General features: G+C 39.6%; 1 protein-coding gene across 5 annotated transcripts in view; it reads left to right on the forward strand.

Annotated features, from left to right (window-relative positions):
* The first annotated feature begins 7,483 nt into the window (after positions 1 to 7,483).
* The window catches only part of LOC146497565 (pituitary adenylate cyclase-activating polypeptide type I receptor-like), a 28,873-nt gene continuing 9,456 nt past the window's right edge, over positions 7,484 to 26,900 (forward strand). The window contains exons 1-10 of one of the 5 annotated variants that reach the window (XM_085140243.1): positions 7,484 to 7,989; positions 10,877 to 11,044; positions 16,696 to 16,789; positions 20,517 to 20,627; positions 20,723 to 20,823; positions 20,903 to 21,000; positions 22,479 to 22,611; positions 23,825 to 23,978; positions 25,613 to 25,673; positions 26,710 to 26,779. In XM_085140243.1, coding sequence (XP_084996369.1) covers positions 11,000 to 11,044; positions 16,696 to 16,789; positions 20,517 to 20,627; positions 20,723 to 20,823; positions 20,903 to 21,000; positions 22,479 to 22,611; positions 23,825 to 23,978; positions 25,613 to 25,673; positions 26,710 to 26,779 — 867 coding nt within the window. In that variant the 5' untranslated portion in view covers positions 7,484 to 7,989; positions 10,877 to 10,999. The remainder of the gene's footprint in view (positions 7,990 to 10,876; positions 11,045 to 16,695; positions 16,790 to 20,516; positions 20,628 to 20,722; positions 20,824 to 20,902; positions 21,001 to 22,478; positions 22,612 to 23,824; positions 23,979 to 25,612; positions 25,674 to 26,709; positions 26,780 to 26,900) is intronic. The other 4 variants (XM_085140244.1, XM_085140245.1, XM_085140246.1 and 1 more) reach the window with 4 other exon arrangements.

The following is a 26,900-nucleotide window of genomic DNA, read 5'->3' on the forward strand; positions in this document are numbered from 1 at the left end:
AGTTTTTTATTCAGCCTTTTGCTCATCTCACCATCTGCCATTTGAGAAAACTTTAGCTCCGTCTGTGCTGGAAGATCAACAGTCTTCTTCCTCTTCATTCTCCTCGTTTCTGTGCTATAAACCAACCCAACAGACGTCCTGTGAAGATATAATGTAAATGTAGAGGAAACACCAGTTGAAGTTGCCAGTCACCTTGGCAGAACTGTCTTTGTTTATGATAACTACTAAGACTTTTCCAAAGAGTTTAGTGCCCTGTGCAAGACATCCATTGCTACCCTGGAGAGACTTAGACTAGATGATGTTGTGACAATTAAATGTCATCAACTGTAAAGAGACTTTATATGAATACTCGACTTTGTTCGAACTTATTCTACCTTTTGTCATAAGACTGATATGAAACAATGTATTATTAGTGTCTGTTTGTGATTCAAACATGATCTGTATCTGATTATTTGTGCAGGAACTGATTTGCCCACATCAGTGTCCTCAAACTAGTGGTAAGACTTTAATTTATAAATGTCTGGATTATACTTTATGATCCAGTCTTTCTGTTCATTGTACTGTTAACCATGCACTTTCTAGACATTTCTGTTTTAGCTTTGCATTAAGAGGATATATTTTCTCTTAATTTTTTGCAAGCATTCCTTTTCTGTAAATCTTATAAATTTTGTGAAACCTACCGACCTAGTAGTAGCACTTAGTACTTACTACACTATAGATTGGCTGACTTTACATACATAAACTCATAAAACAAGATTTCTTAAAATTCTGCATATTATTATAGAAAATAAAGATTACAGCATTAACATTAAAGAAATCTCTTTTGCCATATCCCTGTACTCACTATCCACAGGAACACTGTGTGGAAATATAGTTTTGTATTAAGTCTGCACTGTAGGGTAGCACATCGTAACCACAAAACCTTTCTGAAACCATTACAATGTAACCTTCAGTGTAATAGTTGATTTAAACTCCTGCAGTCAATCTTCATAGAGCCTACAATCTGACATACACATAAGCGGCCGATGTCGTTGCCAGCATTCATGCTTGTGTATGGTTTATTATGTGTTAATTACTTTGTGGTTTTACAAGCAGTGCCAGGCATGATAGAAACAAATAAAATGCTGGAACTTTTTCCCCTCCTGGATCATGACTCTTTGTTGTGGTCACTTCTTTTTGGAGGTAACATATTTTCCCCATGTTCATATATTTCCTCGTGCCCATTCTGATCTGAGGAATTTGCTAACTTATATTTAGGCAATGATTATTGTTCCTTATATTGAGGTGATGATTGTTATTTCCTTACTGATAAATTCAAAAATTGTTGAGAATAGTAGCTGGAAATGCGTATAAGGGATTGGCACTATCTGAAGAGATCAAACACAACAGCTGCGGGCTGCGTCAGCAATGTCAGTTACATTTCCAGGAAAGTGCACGTCAGGTTACAGCACAGGTTAGGGCATAGGGTTTCAGAGGGTAATGCACTTAAAACATAGGTTTCACACAGAAGTATAAGAAGTATGCCAAAACTGGGGATGCAATTGGGAATGCACATCTCCCCCCCCCCCCCCCCCCCCGACAAAGCAGCACAGGGATAAATGCTGGCAACAGTTTCAGCCACTTGAGTCATAGTAGCTACATAAATTTACCACAGAAGTCTACATCAAGCACAAGACAAGACAATGAATGGTAAATTTAACATGTGAGTGGATGAAGACAGGACAAAGGGCTTGGGGTATACCCTGGGATCTCTTCCCAGTTCATTGTGCTCAAAAAGCCTCCAAAGGCACGTGCCATGGAAGCATCCTAATCAGATATCTGAACCACCTTAACTGGCTGCTTTCAACATAAAAGAGCAGCAGTTGCACTCCAACTGGATGTTTGAGCTCCTTGCTCGATCTCTAAGGATGAGCTCAGCAACCCTGCAGAGGAAACTTATTATCCAGATTTCATGACCACAGATGTGGGCTGGGGTGTAGGTGGACTGGTAAAAAGCCTTGCCTTTTGGCACAGCTCTCTCTTCACCACAATAGTCCAGTACAATGCCCACATTACTGCTAACGCTGCACCAACTTACTGGTCTGATTCACGCTCCACCTCCCCATCAGGATGCTAATGTTGCATCAAGTCAGTTTGTGAAATTTCTTCCCTTCTATATTTTCCAGGGGTCAACTGTAAGTGGCCATACTTTTTCTGACATTAACATCAGCATAAAAACCATACAGCGGGAGCTTCATTGCATGGATTTCCATGGCTGAGCAGCTCTTAAAGGTGTAACGTCTAGGTGGCCCAGTGCTTTTATCCATGCATTGTGTTAGCTGGACAGCTATTATGAAGTTTAAATAATATTACTGTTTAATTTACTTTTGCCTCTGTTTTTGGTTAGGATTAGGAAATTACAAATTATTGAATGAATCAAGAGTGGAAAAATGTTCAGACAACAAAGGAGTAAAAGAAGAATAGTTGAAGTTCTAGTCTTTTTCTCTGAAGCTCCTCTGATGTTGTCCAAGGCAGCCATCTAGCTTGCATTATGGCTACAAACAGGCTTTAATTATTGTCAAGTTTTTAAGCTCTACAATGCTTGTGTTTTTGGCACTGTATCGCCAAGAAGCATAACTAAGGGATAGTTTCCCTCCTCCTTCCCTGCCTTGCCTCATGTGCATAGCTGATTGATTAATCCATGTGAGCCGCTCCATGGGAGGTTGACATGTGGGAGAAGAATGAAGATGGCATGGAAGTTAGGAGGAGGTCTTGCCTGGTTCCCCACAGCGTCCTCTCAGTGATGAGATGGATAGGTGGTCTTTGCACTCAACCACTTGATGCTATCCTCCCACATGCTGTCAAAGATGAGTCTCCATGGCAATCCAATCTGATTAGTGCATGATGGCAGACAGAGTAGGAGAGTAGTCCTGTGGTGAGCCTCATTGAGTGGTGGCCCAATGGAGCGTACGCACTTGTTATATCAATAACACGACTAAAGAAGCAAATTCTTCCTGGGGATGTTCTTGAATCTGTGTAAATGGACAGAGTGTAAAATGTAATGCTTAATATTATATTTGACAGTAGAATATGTGGAGCACCTTCCACTTGTGTACTTGTTTGCAGGTTTTATTGCTGTGCTACCAACTTTATTTATTCATATAAGTAAACAACCATTATTTGGATTGCCTTTTTAGAATTTTAATGTACCCTGTGGTCAAATCAAATCCTGAACGCTTTCATTTTCCTTAAACTTGGTACTTCCTACTTCTAGTAAGATGATGTTTGTTTGGGTTTGTTTGTTTGTTTGTTTTTGTTGTTTTTATGTATAGACATTCATGTGCCCTTTGGGATGATCAGTAGTAACACTGGTTATGACCAAATACCTACAAATATAATGGCCTTCCAATAACTTTCAACTGTACTTTGGGTTTAGTGTCAATTACAAAATGTTAGCATTTTTCTCCCCATTTATGCAGAAGGTTGATGCAGAAGAGGAAGATATAGAGATGGTGTGAGATGGAGGTAGATGAGCCTCTGTGGCAACCCCCAGGCACTGGCTAAAAGAAAAAAGTCCATTTCAGTATGTCAACAGGCTAAACTAAGACAATTAGCATGGTAAGCCATAAATCTGCTAAGCATCCGCTATTTGAATTCATGAATGGAGCTGTCAAGGCTTTCAGGTTACAAATGACAACATCTTAAATCATCTTTCAGTGAGGAGGGGAAAATGTGGTTTTTAGACATAAAACCCCCAAGTGACTCACTCTTGAAAATCTTTTAAAGCTTGATTAATATTAGTTCCACAACCTTTTAGAAAATATTTTAATACCATAGTATTTTTTTAATAAAGGACAAAATTGTTCACAATTATCTCTTTCTCTCTTTTTTGTGTTTTAGGGTTTTTATTTGGATAAAATGAACACCAGTGTCATATAACACACAGGTTACCATTGTGGTTTAGAGGCTATTTTATATCAAGAGTTGGTGGTTTGACCCTTGACACAGACACACATTTCTATTATAGTACCCATTATCATCCATGACTGAAAGCCTGAAAGCCTAAACTGACTGTTTGTGCAGTAATTGCACTGAAAAACTCTATGAATGTGGATATTTTAGAAAAAAATATATAAACACAAGTAGCTTTATCTTCTTCTTGCCTTGCTATTCTGCGCACACACAGAGGCAGTTATCACAGCAGTATGATTCTGCAATTGCTTTGCTGCTTGGTCTTGAGTTAATAGAGAACTGGAAAGCCAAATTACTGAAAGTAACTGGTAGAATCCGTGTTTGCCATGGAAACAAGGCTAAAATCATTGTCTCACATGCTATGATGTACACACTCTACAAATCTCTGACTTTAATAACAGAAGATTTTCTGAATTTGTCTCACTGGGAGCATTTCTGTGTCTGTCCTTGAGGCAAGTCCAGTAACAGTGTTAAAATGTTCCAGGAACAGAGGGAGGCATGCGTCATTGCTCTTCATGGGCCCCACCCCCACCCCTATTTCATACATTTTGATAGAGCCGAGTGTCTTCAAGGCAGTTAATGTGGCCTTTTCAATTTCCTGTTTGGTTCTCTGGATTTAATACTTTTTATGCTTCATTGATTTATAGCCAACCCATCAAAAGCCTCATGCTGGGTGATCATTCACGTCTGAGTCGAGCCGCACTCAAAACACTAGAAACTGCCTATATCCTTGGATTCTGGGGCAGGTTAAAGAAACAGCTTTAAAAAAAGGTTTAAACTGAGCATAAAAATAAGCTTCTTTGTTTGTTTCAATGAATCGATGCAGAATTAATTCATGTATGAACAATATGCACAAATAATATGCAAAAATAGCTGCTGTATGTGACTCCAAATACCTCACACAGGTGACACATTTTTCTTCCGCACAGCATCCCAAAGTTGTCAAAACACTAGGTTCAGGGTGTGGTGTCAGGGCAGGCTGACCAGAACAGCTAACAACCATCGTCTAATCATGTCTGTCCTTGTGGCGTGGGTGTGGTCTCTGGCCAGCTGCAGAGGAGGGGTGACGCAGTGAGCTCCCGGGGCGGCGGAGGGGCGAGGTGAACAGGTGTGCTGGGATCTGACAGTGATTGTGTCTCTTTATATGTTGGCAGTGACAGTCGGAGGGGGAGGGCGGACGTGACAGCAGAGAGAGAGCGGGAGTGTCTGTGTCCCAGTAAACGAACCACAGTATTAAATAAAAGTTCTGCTGTCATCATATTCGCTCCAGCATATGTTTCTTGGGTCCAATGTTACAGTCCTTTGAGTATGATGCCGGGACCTGATGGGATGGCTGTGTGTGGTGTGCTGAGTGGAGTTGAAAAACGTATTGTGCTTGTAGTACTCCCATCTTCTAGCTCAAAGTTACTCACCAATTGACAAGGATCCTTTGTGGTCACACGACTAGTGGGGACCTAGACTATGAGGTGATACAGTTGGATAGGGGATGATCCACACAGATATATCACATTCAACCTCCTAAAAGCATGGAGAGAGGCTAGAATTGCGTCTCTGGTGATCCAGTTGAAGGAGAGAAGAGTTGGAGCCGGAGGTGCCAAATTCCACTATTCCCCCTCTCTCCAATGTGATGACCAGCTTACACAGGAGCAGATGTTGCTGCATTGCAACAGCATTTTATAGATGTGTTCTCCTCCCTACGTGGCCGCACCAGTCTCATTGAGCACCATTTCAATACATGCCCTGGCATGCCGGTGTGTTCACAGCCCTACAAGTTACGTGAACATAAGAAACAAATTGTTCAGAGGGAATTGGCTGCAATGCTAAAGCTGGCAGTAATAGACGAGTCACACAGTGCTTGGTGTAGCCCCATAGTTCTTGTGGTGAAGAAAGATTGGTCTATATAGTTCTGTGTTGACTATCGCATGGTGAATGAAGCGTCACAGTTTGATCCCTACACCATACCCTAGGTCAATGAGCTCCTGGACTGGTTAGGCACGGCTTACTTTTTCACAACACTGGATTTAACCAATGGCTACTAGCAGAGGGCCTTCTCCTCTCCGTATGGCTTGTAGCAATTGGTCACACGTCCATTCCGCTTGTTTGGTGCAGCAGGTGGTCACAGTCCTGGAGTCCCTGAGGTACGCGTGGCCCACAGCCAAACCAAAGAAATGTGTGGATGAAGGTACAGTATCTGAGGTACCACTTGGTAGGTGGGCAGATGTGTCTACAGATGGATAAAACTGCAACCATTGCATCCTGCCCATATCCCAAAACCAAAAAAAAGGTGTGGCGGTTCTTGGGGCTGGCCAGTTACTACCGCCAGTTCGTTCCCAGTTTTGCATAACTGACCAGCCTCTTGACTGATCTCACCCAAAAAGGTGTCCCAGATCTACCCACTGCTGCAGTGGTTAGACTAGGAGGGACAGCTCCATGGCCTAAGTAGGGTGATGGGGGTATGTGGCGGGGTGTAGGGGAGGGGTGGAGCAGTGGGTTCAGGTTGTGGTGTTAGCAGAGGATGACCAGAAATGCTGACAACCATCGTCTAATAATGGTTTCCCTTTTGAGTGTGCAGAGCGGAGGGACACAGCTGGAAAGCTGCGCAGTGATAAATATATTGTGGGATACACTGCAAATAAAACACCATCAGCGTGCAACGCAGTGTGCGTGGGTCCTTATTCCTGTCACACTTATGTAATATGATTGTGTATCCTTTTTTATCTCTTAGTAATTCTTGATTATGTCTTTTTTTGTCTTTATTGCTGAGTGTCTGGTTTTGCTCATTCTGTATCTTTTTATCTGTTCACTTTGCTTTTCAATATTGATGTTTTATGATGTTGCTTTGTATCCAGCTTCACTTGTTTTGCATCTGCAGGTTTTATTTCTCTTTGCCTTTGTTGGTACAGGTTTGTGGTTGTTTTTCATTCTGTAGTTTTGTCTCAATTGTACCTTTGCACTTCCTTCTACTCATTTTATTTCATGATCGTGTAACCACAATAGACTGACACTTTGCACAATTCGAATGTAATTTTTCACAGGGGGTTAAAGTATTGGTCATCTTGTTGCATGTCTTTGTGGCCTTTTGACTTGTTTCCCAAATCAGAAGCTGCTTCTTCTTGGCCTTTTGAGTAATTCATCCGTCTGGCTTCTCTCTCCTGTGTGGATACCAACAAAGAAACTCAACTGGAGATTTAATTAAAGCAGCTTAATATTGATACCTAAGCTTTGTTTAGCTGCTGGTAAAAGGTCGCGTGGTTGACTGGAGGCGTTGCTTTCAGTTCATTGGTTCCCTGCAGCGATTTCTTGTGTGTGCTGTCCGTGGTCCTGAAAGTAAACAGCATTGCCAGCGGGCCACTGTGGCCTCTGCGGGCCACGCCTTTTGGAGTCCAATTGACAGTCTTAACTCGACCAGCATGCAATTTGGGCTTTGTAAGTAGCACATGCAGGAATTCAGATGTTAAAGTTCCGACTAAATGTGAGTCACGCACATCACGCTGCCCACTCAGTGCCTCACAAATTGCGCACAGCAGGGGACCCTGTACCTTCTGGAGCGTCTGAAAGGCGCAGGCGCAAATGTCAGAGTTTTATGAGTAGTTTCTTTTTGGAAACAAAGTCCCCCGCACGCACGCGACGCAAAGACGTGAGGAGGATGTTTTTTCTTCCACCACATCCCAGACTTTGAAAATCTGTCTCCTCCCCGCGCTGCGTCGATGCACTTGTAGACTAAACAGCTGTCTCACTTGGCTTTCTGCGTGTCTGACGAGGCGAGAACCCCGAAGGTACTGACACCTTCATCATCCTCATCCTCCTCCTCCTCTTCCACCTCGTCGTGGTGCCGCAGCAGCCAAAGCGGTGAGTGCGTCCTGCAGCAGCAGCAGCAACAACAGCAGCAGTAACGGCACCTGTCTATTTTTTCCCAAGACGGGCTTCTTTTTTTTTTAACTATCTTAGGAGTGAAAACAAGGTAGAAACACCGCCGCAGAACCGTAAATGCCGATGGCTCCATGTGCAGACATTTGCGCCGGTGAAAATTAGGCATCGGTAAGTTGCTTTGACTTGTTTTCCGGGGCGAACGCAGCGCTCTCACTCACATCTGTGGCTTTCGATGTGACTGGTGAATTAAGGAGGCATTCAGCTGAAGCCTGCAGTTCTTTAAAACGCTGTGTGTGTGTGTGTGTGTGTGTCTGTGTGTGTGTGTGTGTGTGTGTGTGTGTGTGTGTGTGTGTGTTTTATTGAAAAATGGGAAGCAGTGAATTTGTTTTGAGTGAACGTGCCGTGAAAAGGGGAAGGCTGACGGGTTTTTTTCCTGCTACATGTGCAAGCGAAGGTCACACACATGCCTGATGTGTTAAAGATGTGCGAATGTGGGAATAAAGGAAAACGACAGGGCAACAAAAATCGCCCCTTCTGTGCGGTTTAGCGAAGGAGAAAGCAACTGTCACTTACTATGTCTTGTGTAGACTGATTTCTTCTCCCTGTGATATGATAGAAATCAACTGACGTTTTGCGATCCGCGGTATGTGGGCCATGTGACCTCTGTGCTTCAGCAAAGGAACATTCATTGAATGTATGTGGAGGTTTTGAATTGCGGTACACGTTCACGGCATTGGAAGTGGGTTGATTGGACGCGGTTTTCTCGGTCCTGCCGGGATCGCTTTGAATTGGAAATGATTTATTGATGCAACACAATGTTCTGGGGAATTCAACGCACATACACGGGAAGAGGGAACTGTTCTGTAAAATTCCCTTTGCAGTGAATATAAATCTTGTTTTTGTCATGCATCTGCTTATAGACACAAACACACACAGAGAGAGTCTTTTGGTTGATTGGCATCTTGGTGAGTGGATGTGTTTCCCAGTGTTTTCTTTTCAGCTTTTGTTGACATCCATGCCAAACAGATGTGAGTAAAAACTGTTATAGCTTCGTCTTCTGCTTCATGCAGTGAATAAACCTGAATAGTCCCATGGCTGCAAACCTTCCAATATTTCCTGGTGACTCAGTACTGAGCGAAGCAGACTCTCTTGGCTTTCTTGCCCTCAGGATAGTTCTGCCCGTCTGTTGTTTTCTGCACTAGAGCTTTCTCAGGACCAGAGACATTGATTTGCTCTACATAAGGCCATTTTTAACTTCATTTGAAGCCCAGAGCAGCGTGACTGCTTTTGGGTTAAATAGATGGAGTGTGGGAAAAAAGAGCGGACCAATCATGCCAGTCCCCATACCTATCTGCCCCTCTCTGTTTTATTTGTGCATTTCGGTTTGATTGCTCACCCTGAAAGTTTGCTTTCAGCCCTGTTGGACATATGTCTTCCTCCTCTGTATCTCTAGATTTTCCCTCTGAGCACACTCTGTCCTGTTACTTGATAAAGCATCTGAGAGATGCTTTAGAGGTAATTGGATTCAGTACAAGAAGGAGGGGATGCAGAGTGGAATTTGTTTCTATGTGTGCATGAATTATCTTTAGGAGAAGGTGTGCATGTTCTGCTGGTTCACTGGTTGTGTGCTTGTTATGTGTTTCTGGTGTTGCTGTGTTTTGTGTTAGAAGTGAATCATTGTGTTTTCAGGAGGCTGAGCGGATGAGTAAGACATGAAGTCAGGGAGGTTCGGGAGGGGGATGTTTTAAATTCTGACCCGAGGCACATGAATTTTATTATCTTAAAGGAAATTTAGAGGAATCCTCCAAATTTCTTGCCTTTTGGAATTCAATTTGTCTTCCACAAACCCATGTTCATGTTTTAATTTAGTGAATAGATGATGACATCTCTTTTTCTGTTGTTTATTTACTCAGTAAAATGTGATTTAATCAAAGTGTGGGGTGCTTTAGACACAAAATATCAAATGATGCACACCTACTGAAGGCCTGTGTTTGTTTATATGTTTGATGTGTCCTAGTATGAGAGTTAAGTTGTGCTCTGCAGTATAAATCAGGGCGTTTTTGCTTGTTTATATTCATGTTACACAGCTTAGGCAAACAACAAAATCCAATATTTGATGGAAATGTACAGAAATGCACTGAAGGACTGCACCTGTTATTATTTGATATGAGTTGACAACTGATCTAAAATAACTTGCTGGTCAATTAACTACTTAAATTCATTGTTTTGATACACACACCAAAAAAACACATCTAATTGTTCTTTTTCTATTTTTAAGTGACAATATTATCTTTTTTCTTCAGGGTTACTAATTACCTGAAACAATACCTGATGACAGAATTGATTCTCATTGTGTCACACATGCACATTGTTAAGTAGGACTGTGTGAGGCCAGTGTAAGTGTGTCAGAAGGTATCGAAAGATGAAAGAAACACAGAGGAACAATAAAACACATACTTTAAAAGTAGAAGGGTAGGAAACATCCAAATTATTTCATAGCGTTGCTCCATAAAACGTCCAAAGATTGCCTTGAATAAAGGTTCAAATGAAAGATGCCACAGTGTCCAAAAACTGTTGTGTAACTCTTATAAAATCAACTCAGTATGAATAAAGGCATCAGGAAGCATTTCAGTGTAATTTGGCTTAGACTTTAGCATAAAATTAACCACTAATTATATTTATAGTACACAGTTCTTTCAGTCTTTAGAAGTGCACTGTGATTTAAAGTCTGTTGAATAAAGTCTTGAAAAAATTAAAAATAATATTTTTTTTAAAAAAAGATGATGTTACAGGTCATTCTGGCTTTGCGTCTCATTTACACAGATTCATTCACTTCATCTGACATGAGCAGTGACGTCAGCACTTGAAATAAAGCAGGAACTCTTAAGAATGAACCATTTTAGTTGCCACAATTAGCAGCAGTAACATTATTAGTTTACACACGTGTATCTGCAAATTGCGATTCTTCTTATGACTCAGAAAAACTTAATGATGTTGTTGAGTGATGGTTGTTGTTTCTTCTTCTAGTGTTTTTTCTCTGTGTGCTGTGTTTCAGAGCCCTTGATGAAACACGGTGACGCTGTGGGGAGCATTTTTAGTGCATCCCTTTGAAAACACACAGGCACACACACACACGAAGATAGCGAGGAGCCTTTTGGATGCAAACACTTCCCAGGGGATGATGAGAGGCTTCCTGCTGACTGCAATCTTTCTGTTGCCCTTGGTGAGTAGCTTCTGGGCATTCATCTGTATGTTGTCCAGATTTTTGTGTGTTTGTTTGCGCGTTTGCTTGTGCGGGTGTTCAGGAGCATTGGAATGCATATATCCATCCATACGGGTATGTTTAGGTCTCTGTTATTACCCTCCTGTTCCTCAGCTTGAGCCTGGTTTATTTTTATATCCACACTTTTGCTGATGTGTTTGTGACAAGCAGTAGAAGGATGGAAATCACCCCCATGCACAGCACATCAGCATACGTTACAGATTCAGGATCAGCTCGTCATTAAGGCAAGCACAAAAACAGATGGCCTGACTGACCAGAGAACTACCCATCCATCTGCTGTGACTCACTTTTCTGTGGTCTCATTGAAATGAAAAGCAGAATGGAAGAGTTGTGCAAGGTGTGTGGGAGGAATTATATTCAGAGAACTGATGCAGCACAGCAGCTCTTTCCTTGGCTAAACCACTCAGATGTAGAAATTGCTTTAATATAGTTAATATCGTCCTTTTCGTGATGATGGTTTCTTTTTGCCTTTGTAGCTGCTAGTAAAAATTCCGCAGCAGTGCCAGCTGATGATGGTGACTCAAATGAATTCATAAAGTGACCTGGCAGCCAGATACATTGTGTCGAACCTTGAAGTCACCGCCCCCTGACATATGTGAAGTGCTTCTTCAGCTGACATCTTTGAACAGTGCCCATCTAAGGCTGACCTTTAGCGACTGTTGTGGCAGATATGTCTGTGGTGATGTACTTATTATGTGTCCGATGGGTCTGTACAGTGGGCCAGTGGTCTGCGACGTCATATGAGAGTTATTATCTGTGTTGTGTGGTTCTGTGGGTCCTACTGAGTTATCTGGCTCTCGTAAAAATAGCCTCGAGGGGGGAAACTGAATTCTGCAGCCTCAGAATGGAGGCCATATCTGGATAGACATCTGTTTGAGAGAAGAAGAGTTACAGGGAGCAAAGATTAAAAAGCACGCTTAGAAATACACTGATGAGCCCTGTACTTTTACGCAGCTTAGTCATGGGGCCTGTTTTATGTGTCTTTTAAAATCAAATACAAAAATTTTGATGCTCATAGTTCTACCATCAAGTTCAAAAAATACTTATTTCACATTATATACTGATATTTCCGCATTTAAAAAAAGAACTTGAAAAAGGTGCTAATCACAATATTAGCTGTCTTATTGTGGCCTCAAGACCCATCACAAAAGTCTTTAATGTACCAAGGTTTAACAATATCTGAAGCTAATGTTAGCATAAAGATTATCATTAAGAACAGTGACTCAATAACTGCTTAAAGCACGTTCTTTTGTATATTAGAGCTACGATGTATTAAAGTGGGTAGAAATTCTTGCTAATATTGTGGGTTTAGATCACAGCAAGCAACGGTATTGTATAAAAAAGGCTCTGAAAAGTGTAGGCTGTGCTAAAGTTAGCAACTAGCAAGGGAAGTCAAATTAAAGCATTTAGCAGGCAACAGCATTACTGCCCCCAGAAGCTTTAAGACTCCAAAACAGAGCTAAAAGGAAAACTCACAATGCTGTCTGTCCCATGTTTAGTCAAAATACCACATGCAGGCTTGTTTTGTTTTGCCACACTGCAGGGTTGTAGTCAATCAAACTGATGTAAATGGCAGACCTACAGTACAGTACCTTTGGAAGCTCTAATTAAAGAAGTACCGATACCAAGTAGCAGAGTAAACCAAAAAGTTTTACTTCGATTTACTTTTGTAACACAGAAAGATACTGCTAAAGCTATAGCATAAAAACACATCTCTGAATATTTTATTTCCCATGTACATTTATTTTCTCTCACGCAAAACTGTATAAACAACGTTACAGTCATTTTAATGCTTTAATTCTAAACAACTATGATACTGTATTTATGTATGTTTCCATGAATATTATGTATATTTGTAGGTTTTGCCTTTTTCTTAGCAATCTCTCATTTTAAATCATAATTGTAAATATTGGTCAAGCTATAAATTAAACAGTTAACTAAGATCCAAGATTCAAAGATTCAAGATTCGAAGTGTTTATTGTCATATGTACAAAGAAAAGCATTTGTCTATGCAATGAAATTCTTTCTTTGCTGTCCACAGGCAGATGCCCGGTTAATATATGCAAATTGAAATAGAACAGATAAAATACAAACAGTATAAATAAATAAAGACAAAATTTAAGTGTGAAATAGATATTGAGCTATGAGCTTAATATGCAAGATGACCTGCATATGTGCAAAAATTATTATTACTGTTTAAACAGGTCAGCTGTTCAAGAGACTGATAGCAGTGGGGAAGAAGTAGTTGTTGAGGTCCTCATCAATGTTCCCTCTAAGCTGCGCGCATGCGCAATTGCGCACTGCTGGCATGATTGGGCACAAAAAAAAAATCTAACCTGAATTGAAATTTAAAATTAATACTTTAACAATTCTGTTTTGCAGTGTTAGTCAGTAAGTGACTGGCTGCTCTATGGGATTACAACGATGCCACAGTATCCCATAGTCCAGCCAATAATGCGATTCACATTCGTATATACGCAGCTAATCAACGTCGTTGACAGGCTATGACAGTGTCCTTATGTGCCGACACCGGTGTTTTAGCTAGCAAAGCAGCGTGGCTGATGTGGAGTGAAGCCACGTTAATGACAACGTGTACAACCATTGGAGATGTGAGCAGGACAGACGAACAATTGACGAGAAAACTGTGGACTTTATACCAGTTTTGATTTTGTGTTGATAGGCCACGTAAAACCAGAGTTATGATAAAAATATATGCAGTGTTTGTTTTTTTCCTGAATACTATCGTTTTTTATATTTACTGCGGGAAGAAACGGTAAAAACGGCGTTTTATAAGGAAAACGCTCGAAAGCCTTTGAGCAAAAACACCCCTCACCCCTCCCAGCCTTTCCTACTGGTGGGAAAATGTACCATGTCGACCAATCAAAAAATGATATGGCAACATGTCATTTAGTTGTTTAGGAAGGGGGAAGTTTCAGCAGTGACGGCAGTGTTTTGAGATGTGAGAGATTTGCAACGTTTAGCGCAAATCTTGCGTAGTTAGTGTGTAGTGTAGTCAATAGTTGTTGTGTGTGTCAGAACAATGAGGCGACAACTGAATGTTACAGGTGTTACAGGAGTGATACATCTCCTGTTGTCAGGCCTGCAGGTATCAGGCTGTTGTTCTCCTTTATCTCATAGTGGACAGAAATTGTTTTTGGGAGCAGCACAAATAATTTGGGTGGCATCAAATTTGATGCAGAACAGCTGATTGTTCTGTAAACAGTTTGAAATGTTTATTTAAAAAAGCACCTTGGCTGCATTTTTAGGTAAACAGCTGCAAAAAAACTTGTTTTTTGCAAAACTAAAAAAAAGTTACTTTTTTGAAGAAGTAACTAGATAATTAGTTGCCCAACATTGGTCATTATATACTGTATTTTGCAGACATAACTTAAGAGTTGTCTGCCAGTCTGGATGTGATGGAGCCATTGGTTGCTAGGGAAAAATGTGTTTTCCCCGGCTGGTTAGCAGTGGTTCCTGGAGGTTGTTGACTCTTACTGGGTACAATCAGAGGTTAAAAATGTGCCGCTCAAAAAAATGCCACAGTTGACTGTCATTTCTTTTTCATGTTTCTCTACAAATACTCAGTAACTTACATATGGAACAACTTTTACTTTGAAAGCAAACAGTCTCCAAAATGTACATTGTTTTGCCAGTACACTATCTCCGAGCTAAGTTTTACATTTCACATTTTTATTTCCATTTTTTAACAAAAGTTTCTGTAAATAGTAATCAGTAATTGTGTAAAAAATTAATAATTTTAAAACAGCACATTATACTGAATTTTGTTTGTTTGTTTGTTACAGTGTAGGCACTGCTTTATAAAGAGCTTAAAAGCATTTTGATTAAACATCAGGTCACATATGTTGACCGTATTTCATATGATCTCTTTTACTAGATGTATAACTGTGATAAGACTATGTCAAAGTTTAGCAAGCTAACATTTTCAGGCACTTAAGTTAGCTTGCTGTCAATTGCAGCTGAAAGTTACTGACATCAACAGCACACAGTACTAGACACCAAATGTAAAAATTACTTCTGGTATCATGCACTCACATAAAAATGTCCTCAAGCATGAATGATAACAAAATAAACTCCTGTAGCATGAACTTGCAGTGCTTTCATAAAGTATTAGCCTTACTGAAGTTACTCTGCAGATAGAATCAGTAAACATCATTCTGAGTAATCATCACATTATGTTTACTACAGTCATAGCTACATCTTTGGATTATTTCATGCAGAAATACAATTTTAAAGCTTATTTGGGAACAGGAAACGGTTCATATACACACATGCACACATGCACAAAACAGGTGAGTAACTTGAAATGGAATGAACAGCACATTTCATACTGTCATCTTACAGGCCTGTCTGCATTCATGCCAAACAGATATTAGTCATCTGCATCCAATTATTTCTCATTTCTGAATCTTTGCCTACACTGTGTGCTGACTCCTGGCTGGTAACCTGCTGCTTAGCAACATGGATGCTTGCGATGGGTACAGAGAGGTCTTCCTTTAAAACACTCCACTAGTTTTATTGAAGAATACCAAATGGTTGTGACAACATGAAGAAGTGGGGTTTTTTTTGCTTGCTTATTTTTTGCCATCACAGAGAGGTGGCGAAATTATTTGCATTTAACAACTGTTGCCCTTTAAATGGTAATGTGCCAGAGAATGGATAGCTCTAATTATTTTTCACATTATTCCTGGAGTGTTTCAAAATTCTGCTCTTGTGCTGAAAGATAAAGGAAGGAAGTGAGTCCTAGGACATCTTTACAGTCAGCTGATGACCCATCTTATCTCAATACCGATGCCTGAAGTGAATTCATATCGAAGAGGAGGGAGATAGAGTGATGAGTCAGCCATGGCTCAGAGGGCTGGGATATATTACACCTATCATTTCACCATGAGAGCAAAGGAAGGGTTGCAAGAAAGCTAAAGGTGCAAAATAGAGATTGGCCTTAAGGGAGAGTGCGGGGGTACATCAACAGAGAAGATGACAGACATACTGTAAGTCTACTGCCTGAGAGTAAATAGCTTTCCTCACTGCATCATGGAGGAAGATGATATCTTGTTTACTCCACTGTGGTGTCTTTTGTGTGCCTTTTTAATGGGCTTTGGTTTTAGTGGTTAGCGGAGGATGTCTGAAGGACCATAATTTTGGAACCACTGTCCCGATCCCTGGTTGTGTAAGAAGATTATTCCCAAATTTAGTTAGTAACTCTTGGAAAATGAGTGAATAAGATAACAAGAGGATGTTTTATTACAATAGATCTTATTATAACAGTCAAGCAACATCTCTTTGATCGGGTTAGAGGTGCGCTTGAGAATGCAAATGTCCAGCACAGCCTTCCAGTACATGTTTTTTATCCTGCCACCTCGCTAGCAGAAACCCAATTGCACCCGTATGAGAATAGCACAGGTCATTGTCCTGATAATTCACAGTGAGCAAGTGGACGACATGGTCTTCTGCAGAGCACCCACACCAAAAGCAAACAAGCAAAAAGAGTGTTTCTAGTCAAATGCATCTGATGTGGACTATATTTCCCAAGTCTCCCCACATCAGTGTGTGCGCTTGTGTGTTTTCTTTAGGTGGCCTCCGAGTCTGAGCACTGCGTAATAAAGCGTGAACATGATAAATGCATGGAGAGGATCGCAATGCACAAATCAGATGGAGAAGAATATGGTAAGTGAGGATGCGTCCCCAAGTGTGGGTATGCAACGTTTTCATATGCTGCTTTTCATTTCTGTGCTCCTGTGATTACATGGTCTACGCCTCGGTCAGCTCCAAAAACACAGATCTGCGGATGAAAGTCATGAATAGCTTAGTGGGAATTAATGGAATACAGGCTTGTTTTTATACTCAATGATCTGGTATTTTTCATGTTTGAAAAGGTCATACAGGGACATGTAAGGATGAAAGATGAATGGAGCTGTATTTCTGATTCACATTGCAAATGCATTACCTCAAAAGGCCAGTCATATAGAGCAAAGAGAAGAATATTTTCCTTGAGTTGCTTTTGTATTTTATCCACGTCACTTTCAGGAAAAAAAAACAGAGGAAACTTGTTATTGGGCCCTGGAAACAATTATTTTCTTGGCTATGGATTGTGGTTTTCATTAGCGACTGCTACAGGTCTCCTGCTGCTTGAAATTTGCGCAGCAGACTACAAATCCCAGACTGCACTGTGACTTACAGCTTTGGTGACAGAGCCGTGAAAAAAAAAATAAACACAAAAGAAAATGTAAAAGATTTAGAGTGTAAGATAACAAATTTAAGGAGGAGAGGAGCTGTAAGGTCAGCTCGTTTTTCATCTGTAGATTTTAAAGGTCGGCCCTGTAGTCTCCCTGCGTGCTGCACAGCAAACTGCATTAGGTTCGTCTGTTTTTATCTGAGTGTTTTCGCTTTATCTTTGCACAGTATGAGGTGGTAAAGTAGAGCTGTCATTTATAAGCAAATGTGAGCACAATTTCTCACACTTAAATGATTAAAATGAGGCATTGTGTTATTTATTCCTTCAGTCCTCTTAAAGATGATCAGTTTGTTTATTTTTTCTTTCAATTTTTTTGTAGCACAAACAGTTGCACATATTGGCCAGCCTTGAACCTTTAACCGATCCCTGTCTCCTCCCACGCCTTTAAAAGAAGCCGTCCTGCTGCTTTCTGCTGACAGCAAATCATTTGTGAGGAAATAAAACTGCCGGGTTTGCAGAAATCCGACATGGAGGTTTGAGAAAAAGCGAAGAGAAAAATGAAAACAAGGAAACGACAAGTCAGACAAAGCATAGGGAAGCTGTTATGATGAGGCTTTTTTTCTGATTGATAAAAATTGATTTCTAAACAAACTGATAAAAAAATTAACGGATATCAACAAAAAAAATCTCCAGTTTCTCAATTAAGATGATTTGCTGATTTCAGTTGATTCCAAATAGGTTATCTGTGGATGGTGGACTGTGCAGATTTTGATAACACTTCTATGACCTTTAGGAGGTCAAATTGGGCATCTTTAATTTATCACACTTTTATTTGTTGTATTGTATGGATTGGGCATTGTGTAATTATTTTATTCCCTCATTGCTCTGCAACACAAACAGTTTGTTTATTTTTGTTTTTAACTTTCAGTTTTTAGACCGCAGTAGCACATAATAGCCAGCCTTGACACTTTAACTGATCCTCCCCTCGCTGTAAAAGAAGCTGTCCTGCTGTTTTCTGCTGACAGCAAATCATTTGTGAGGAAATAAAACTGCCTGGTTTGCAGAAATCCGACATTTCTTTCATTACAAATTAATTATCTGTGGATGTTGCACTGCAAATGTTTGACAATACTGCCGTGGCCTTTGGGAAGACAAACCAGTTGATCGAATCTGCTTCAGAAAATGAAATTATACCAGTCTTGTGAATCCAGCCATGTGTTTTTGTACAAATGTATTTTATATTTACGTGGACAGTACAGAATGTGTGACGTGTGATTTTCATATGCTGAATTTTTGAAGCCCAGCAAATACTCAGCATACTGTGAGATTTTGCGTGAGATAGGGACAGGGAGCTTTATTAAGCCAGTTACCTCTGTAGCTCAGTGCAGCTCATTTGGCTCAGATTTGCCCTTTAAAAGGTAATTGGCTTTGTGTCCGGCTCACCAGACAGAACCAAAACAGATTAGAGAGCCAAGCAGAGTAGAGAAAGCACTGCAAATACACCGTGTACATATGCACAAACACACATATGCACATGAACAGATAACCCCAAGTCACAAAGACACTCAAAGTGCACACAAATCAGACTTCTGCCTGCCTCTGCAGCACTATAAACCGCCCGAGCATAAACTAGAAAAAAGGGGGAACGATTGAGAAGAGATGGGAGCCGAGAGAAAGACAGACAGAAATTAAAACTGTGAAACCAACACATAGAATAAAAACAAAAATGTTGAGCATCAGTCAAGCATTGAGACAGATGAAGCAGAAGATCAAAACAAAGCAGAAACCAGTAAATGGAAATGAGCTAAGAAATTGTCTGCTTCCAGCTTGATTCAACTGGGACACCAGGGGAATTAACTGTATCACATTAAACCTGCAAAAACCTCAAGAGTTGCTCCTTTATAAGGTACAGCTTGCAAAAACGTATACTTAACCATTCACCATTTTCCTGCAAAAAGAAAATATAGTTACGAAACAGGCAAACAAACCAGGGAGGGCATCACACTGTCACCCTTTCCCATTGCTCTATTCACAGTTTCCAGGGTAACATATGGAAATGATTTCCAGGGAAAAATCCTTTCAGGCAAGAATGAAAAACAATAGAATAGTTCTGTTTCCTGACCGTTTCCAGATTTTGTGTGTTTTTGACATTATTCCTGATCACTGAGTGTGTTTTTTGGTTCCACAGGAATACAAACTGTTAAAACAGCATCAGCCCTACAGTGTGAAATGATGGGCTTTTTTCTGCTGCTGGTCAGACAGAATCGTTTGTCAGCTCTTTTGACAGCGAGGGCTGATACTCTCAAGGGTGTGTCTGTGCACAGATAAATGTTAGACCAACTAAAATCTGTCATTTTTGCTCTGACAGTGCATGTTTGTGAATAAATGCAGGTACTTGTGCCTACCTCCTTCCTCAACATCCTCTTTAATTGTCTTTCCAGTGAATTTAGAGCATAAAAGGTAGCGAATAGTGCAAAATACACAGTGTTAAAATAGCTATAATTAATGCTTATATACTAAAAAATATATCCATTGATAATAAAAGGTGAATGTGAAGTTATGTGCAGCAGAGCTTTATTGACTTTTACCTCACAAATTCACTGTTCCTCCAAACGCTCACTGCTCAAAGAACTGGTCTTTTTCTGCCATAGCAGGCAGTAAAAGTGCTCTGAAAACACATCGTACATGATCTGAGTCCAACAGCACACACACAAAACAGCTGGTGAACACAGTGGATCATTAAGCATCTAAAAAGCCACATGAATTTTCCTAAACGAGTTGGAGGAGACCAAAAATGGAGCTAAAAGACTACAGGGAACCCATTGCAATCATTTCAAGTTCTTATATTTTTCTCATATTTTTATTCTTAAATGATTCACACCTAGACTGGGCCTTTGTACAGTTTTTCAGTTTGGAGCATGTGGATAAAGAACAAAGGGGTAATGCCTCGTTTTAGTCAAGTAGTAACACTGGTCGGTAATAAAATGATCTGAGATCGGTTAAGAGAGGTCGTAACATTTGAAAGTTGCTTCCTTGGTTCTTATCATTTTGCCAAGAAAATGCTAGATATCTTTTGAAACTGAACTGTTTTACCACCATTTAAATTTTCCTGAATTCTTAGTTTTTTAATTAGTGTCTGCACAATTTCCTTTGCATTTTTCCAGCAAAAAGAGCTTCACACTGACCACATGTGTTGCTCTGTTTCCTTTCGCCTGTCAGCATGTGATTGGATGTGGGACAATCTTACCTGCTGGCAAGCGGCCAATGTTGGGGAGGTTGTGGAGGTTAACTGTCCGGAGCTCCTTCATGACTACACGGTCCCTGAAGATGGTGAGTGGCAACACCATATTCAGATAGTCTTATTTGAACATCAAGTTTCTTTTCATTCAGCGCAGTTTTATTCAGGCATATTTTTTTACTTGCAGAAGTGGGGAAGGTCAGTCGTAACTGTACTGAGTATGGATGGTCAGAGCCTTTTCCTCACTATGCGGAAGTCTGTTTCTTCTATGACAACACTACCAAACTTGTAAGGCTTTGTGGATCTTTTTATTCCATATGGCATGTAAATCAAGTACACAGACTCATTCTCTGTCTTTCTCCATTAGGATCCATACTACGCATCAGTCAAAGCCCTCTACACAGTCGGTTACAGCACGTCGCTTGTGTCTCTGACCACAGCCATGGTTATTCTCTGCAGGTTCAGGTGAGCTTTCTGAGCATCCATCCATCCATCCATCCATCCATCCATCCATTTCTAATCCATCTCCAGACGTCCTTCACCCCAGCAACACTTTCAAGCAGATTGGCATGCCTTCAAAATCTCAAAAGGAAGGTGTCCAATATGGACCCAGATGCCCGGACCACTTCAGCTGGCTCCTTTCAAACACAGAAAAGCAGCATTTCTCACTTATCTTTAAGACTTTGCTAAAAGCATTTTGTGGTCCGCTTGGGTCCTGGTGACAGATGTTGCAGATGATTGCAGATGTTCTTGCCTCTGCCTGGTTTCTTAGGACTCATCCGTGGAGACTTTACATTACAATGCACCAACTATGCACCCTAGGCAGCGAATTTCAAGCAGACTTCAAAGAAGTATAACAGAGCTGATTATGTCACTATGATGTCTTCACAGCTGTCCATGTATGCGACAGGTTCAGGCCTAGCTACCCTACAGAGGAACCTCATTTCACTTCATTGTATTTGTGACCTCACTATTTCTGTCATTGCTGAGATCCCATGACTTTAGGTAAAGGTTGGAACTTTGATGGACTAGAAAATCAATCATTGATAGGAAAAATATGTTCACAATTTTTTAACCATTTAAATAACAAACTTGAGTTTGTGACAAAGTTTATTAAAAAGTAGCTTTTTTGTGTGTTTGTTGTTTCAAACATTCAAGCAAAAATCTATATCATTAGTCCAACAAGAGAAGAATATTGTACTTTGATAAATTATTACTAGAAGCTATGATCATTATATAGAAGCTTTGATCTCATTTATGTATATTCATAGAAAATAAATATCTTTAGGTTCTTTGGGTTCTGGCTTTATACCTTTAGTTTCAATGACGGGCTTAGTGACAGAGTCTTTAAAATTCACCCTGTTTTTACTCACTGACTAAAAGCTTGGAATCATGGAAGGGTAATGATGCGCATTTTATAGACAGTTTATTCTGAAAGGCATTTATTGGATTGTGTTTAGTTATTCATAAAGTAAAACCTTAAGCTTAAGAGGAAAATGCAAATGTGTAGCATTTGTGTAGCAATTCTTATTGCTACACAAATGGCCAGTGTGTGTGTGGGAAACTGTCAGACCTAAACCTCCCTAATGCACCACCAGATGGGTATGGCGGTGGTTGTTTTAAGGCCGCCCCACCATAAATCTTAAGGTTCAAAGACACCAATAATATCCAGTTGCAGTTTTAACATGTTTCTATCTTAGAGGTCCCTGTTCAGGGACCAGCCCTTATCTGTTATTAGAGCAAAGCTCGTCAGCATTTTTAAGTTTGCAAACACGGCACATTCAGGGGTTTTTAGTTAAAGTTGCAAGAACAGGCTTTCAGATTGAATTCCATAAGGTTTCATGTGGTAATTTATTAAATCATCGCGGAGCTCGAAGGGTTAAACAGAGCACAGATGTAAAGACAAGATAAAGATGTGTATATGTCCTTTCTCATCTCTCCAGGAAGCTCCACTGCACCAGGAACTTTATTCACATGAATCTGTTTGTGTCCTTCATTTTGAGAGCCATCTCAGTCTTCATCAAGGACGGCGTGTTGTACGCTCAGGAAGACAGCGACCATTGCTTCGTGGACACAGTCAGTAACAACAACCAGATATTATATATATATACATATATATATATACTATGTGGGCATCATAATACAAACTTCACCTGCTGCTGGTGGTGTTAATCACTTCCAGGGGAAGCTATTATGACTGCTGTTTTAGTGATTAATGAAAAATTGGTAATTTTCAATTTCCAAGGCTAATTAGATCGTTAATTTTAATTTAAAGCCAATTGTTTTAAGCTGAAGCCTTTAATATTCTAAACAGTCCCTGCTCTGACAAAATAAGTGCACACTAGAGTCAGTAAAATACATGTCCTGGTTTATCGGGTGTACCACCAAAATCCAGCCAATAAGGTTATAAAGAAAATGGGCGTAAAAGAATATGGCCAGGCTTGTTTAGTTTGAGATACAGCGAGAGCTCGAGAAAGCCTGAGAAATACGTCTCCTCCAGCGTTTCCTGTTTGCAGTTCACCTTTGAAAGAACTTCAATCAGATGCAAATTTTACAAAAAGCAAACATGCTATTAGATGACTAATACTCCCTGATTACAAATGCAGAACAAGCTCTTAGCCTTTGTCTGATAAGAATACATTGTTCACTATCGTTAAGCAGCCATGACAAATAAACCTAATTAGATGCGCTAATGGCTTTAGCAAGACCAGTGGAAATCTTCTGCTAGAGTCTTATTAACATATCAATGGCTACTTTGCCCTTTTTTCCGTTTCTTTTTTTTTTTTCTGAATTCAAACGCTTTACCACTGTTGCCATGGTGATCACAGGTCATTGTCATGGCAGTACAGCGAATCAGATCAGTCCTGTAATTGGTTGACCCCACAGTGTATATGGACTTTAGTCATTAACACAGTGTCATCACATGACACTTCGCCTGGCATGTAGGTGACTCGCTCCTGCTGCTGGGGGAGATCATTTGCATATTAGCTCATCAGGTCGTGCAAAATATTTAGGGTTATTACCGTCCTGTGCAGTGCGCTGTCGCCTTGTTGTTTACATGGATAACGTCGCTCTGACATTTGGGGTCTATTGCTTTTGAATAAAGACTGACCATTTTAAACACAACTTCTCTGTTTAGAGAAGAAGAAACAAGATTATCATAATTAACTTCACTGAAATTTTGAAGATTATTTTTCTTGTTTAGATTAATATTGGTACAGAATCTTCTAAGATAATAATTGTTTCATACAGATAGATAACTTATCTCCTAACGTGTCTTCATATGCAGGTGGCATGTAAAGCAGTGATGGTTTTCTTCCATTACTGTGTCATGTCCAACTATTTCTGGCTGTTCATTGAAGGTCTGTATCTCTTCACTCTGCTGGTGGAGACTTTCTTTCCCGAGAGACGCTACTTCTACTGGTATACCATTGTTGGGTGGGGTAAGTAGACATTTTTGCTTGATTTTTATTGGCATAAAGTGGTGACTAATTTACATGACTGGCCATGTAATTCCTATTATATTACTTTTACTATATATTCCTGTTTAACAGTTTGTTAGTGCAAATATCTAATATCTATCTAGCTCATTTGTTGGGATTTTCCTATACTCCACCTCTAGATGGTTCACAGAGAATGTTTTTAAAAAAACACAAGAAAATATCCACTGAGCTAAAGAAAAAAGCCGTGTTGATGCCAGAGGTCAGAAAAAATTTGCCAATCTGCTTTGAGCTGATGGGAAGACGACAAATAACAGTTGTTGTAAATCAAATATGCAGAAGAGAATCTCCGAATCAAACCTTGAAGCAGATGGGCTATAGCAGCAAAGACCAAACTGGGTACCTGTCCTGTCAGCTAAATACAGGAAGCAACAACTCACATTCTGATGAGTCTCAATTTCTGCTGCTACATTTGGATGAATCAGAATTTGGTGTAAACAAAATGAAAGCTTGGATCTTTCTGCCTTGTATCAGCGGTTGACACTACTGGTGGTATAATGCTGGGGAGGACATTTTGGGGCTCCTTAGTACCAATTGAGCATTGTTTAAACTGAGTATTGTTACTAACCACGTTAGTCACTTTATGACCACTGTGCCATCTTCTGATGGCCTCTTCCATCAATTCAAACATGACAAAGAGTTCACTGTACTCAAAGTCATCAATTCTCAGTCCAACAGATCATCTTTGGGATGCGGTGGAACGAGAAATCCTCATCATGGATGATGACATGACAAATGTGTGTGATGTGTGTTATGCTGTCAGGTCAATATGGACCAAAGTCCATAAGTCTCTGTGAGGAACGTTTCCAGTATCTTGTTAATTTTATCCCATGAAGAATTAAAGACATTAATTAGGCAAAAGGGGACCCAACACAATACTAGCAAACTGTACCAAATGAAGCAGCCATTGTTGAGTTACTAATCAGATTGTGAATTTTAAAATTCGTGCTGTTTACCATTTAAAATTTTGTTTATTATCTATTATATATTCCGCACTGTGTAGTTTTGATAAAAATATTTTTTTAAAGCAAGTGGTATTTTCTTTCTCAGTTGCTTGAGGTCTTGTTTAAACTTTTTTATAGCTGTTTGTTTGCCTTTGAGAGATTAGTGAAATTTGCCATTAAATGTTTTAAATGTTGGCAAAACAAAGCTGAAGTAGGGAAATACGCAAACCTGATTGTGATTGTAGCCTTTGATACAGGGTATATCAGAAAGAATCACCCAATTTCAAAGTGCTTTAATTCCACGAGTTTCACGTGGTTGCAGGTAAGTAATGTAAAAACAAGCGGTGGCTGTTCAGACATGTTTGCAAAAACATATTTGACTTGGACTTGGCTTTGAGATAAGCCGTGCATCTGGAGGGAAAAACGTTGAGTGCCTTAACTTTATATACATGTATTTTAAATTTGTTCATTACTTTAAAAATATAGCCTTTTGAAATGGGATGATTCCTTTTGATTCCTGTGTTTATTTCTAAAGACGAGATTTGACTAGTAGGAACTATGGCAGTCACATTAACATTTTATTTCTGTTTTACCTTTTCTGTTTTTTTATTTCTGTTTTTTTCATGATTACAGGAACTCCCACAATTTGTGTGACTGTTTGGGCTGTTCTGAGGCTCCATTTTCATGACACTGGGTATGTCTGAACTCCTCTTCCCCACCTTTAGTCACTGAAACTGAGTGCATATAATCTTTCTGCTGCTTTACAGTCCTTTTCCACTGTAATTTAGAAGCAGAGATTATACATTATATTACACAATATTTATTGGATTTTGTAGTAACTATTAGTTATGCTCTAGATTTCAGAATCAGCCAATATTTGTTTTATTATTAGTACATTTCAAACAGGGCTTAAGAGCCATGGAGTAAAAATCATAAATTGTCCATCAGTATCTATTAATACTGGTCTTCTTATATTATATTAGCTAATTACACATTATTAGATAAATTGTTTGATAATATCAGATAATATTACAATAAATTATAATATTGGTCACTTTTACAATGATTTTTATCTTTTTTTGTTTTTGGTGCCCTTTAAGCAGGAACCTCTTTAATGTGTGAACACTGGCACCTGTAAGTCTTTTACATGTGAAACTAGTTGCTTATTAACGATCACCGTCAGGACTGTTATATAAACACAGGTGTCATATTATTAGCCACACAGGCCAGAAAACCTCTTTTACTTTTATTAACATCATTTTTTAATAATATATTTTCATTAAGAAATTTACAATATAATTAATGTAATCAGTGTAACTGATATTGACAGAGGTTTGGTGATGTTTACATGAGAAGTTTTAGCTATTCTTATTAACAAAATACTGATGACAATACTGATAATGTTTTGCCATTATGAAATTTCTCCCTTTGTTGGCTATGTTAATAAGCCTCTGTTGAGTTCTCGGTTATTGCATCCTTTTTCATCATTTTTGAGCACAATATGTGATGTAATACAAGTGTAAGAAAACAAAAACCATCTGATAGTATTAAGCTAAGTTTGTAACTCAGTTTTTCATTTCAGTTATTGAGAGTTTTTCCTTTCATTTTAAATCCTCTTCACTAATTTGACTATTGAAACCTGGCTCATTGTTTGGCAAACTATGAGGTTGTGCATTACCTAATGTCTGAAGCATGGTGTATGATTACTGAAATGTACTGTTGGCCTCCAGATGCTGGGATACGAATGAGAACACTGCCCTCTGGTGGGTGATCAAAGGACCTGTGGTGGCATCTATAATGGTATGACACTTACTGGTTGCTCATTCAGTTTTCCTTTTGTCATTAACTTGCTCACCTGCCAATGTAAAAGCTAAGTCAAAGTCTTTCTTACAGTGGTCCCAGTTTAAATCCTATCTATCCT

The sequence above is a fragment of the Neolamprologus multifasciatus genome, chromosome 18, assembly GCF_963576455.1.
Source record: "Neolamprologus multifasciatus chromosome 18, fNeoMul1.2, whole genome shotgun sequence".
Taxonomy (NCBI): domain Eukaryota; kingdom Metazoa; phylum Chordata; class Actinopteri; order Cichliformes; family Cichlidae; genus Neolamprologus; species Neolamprologus multifasciatus.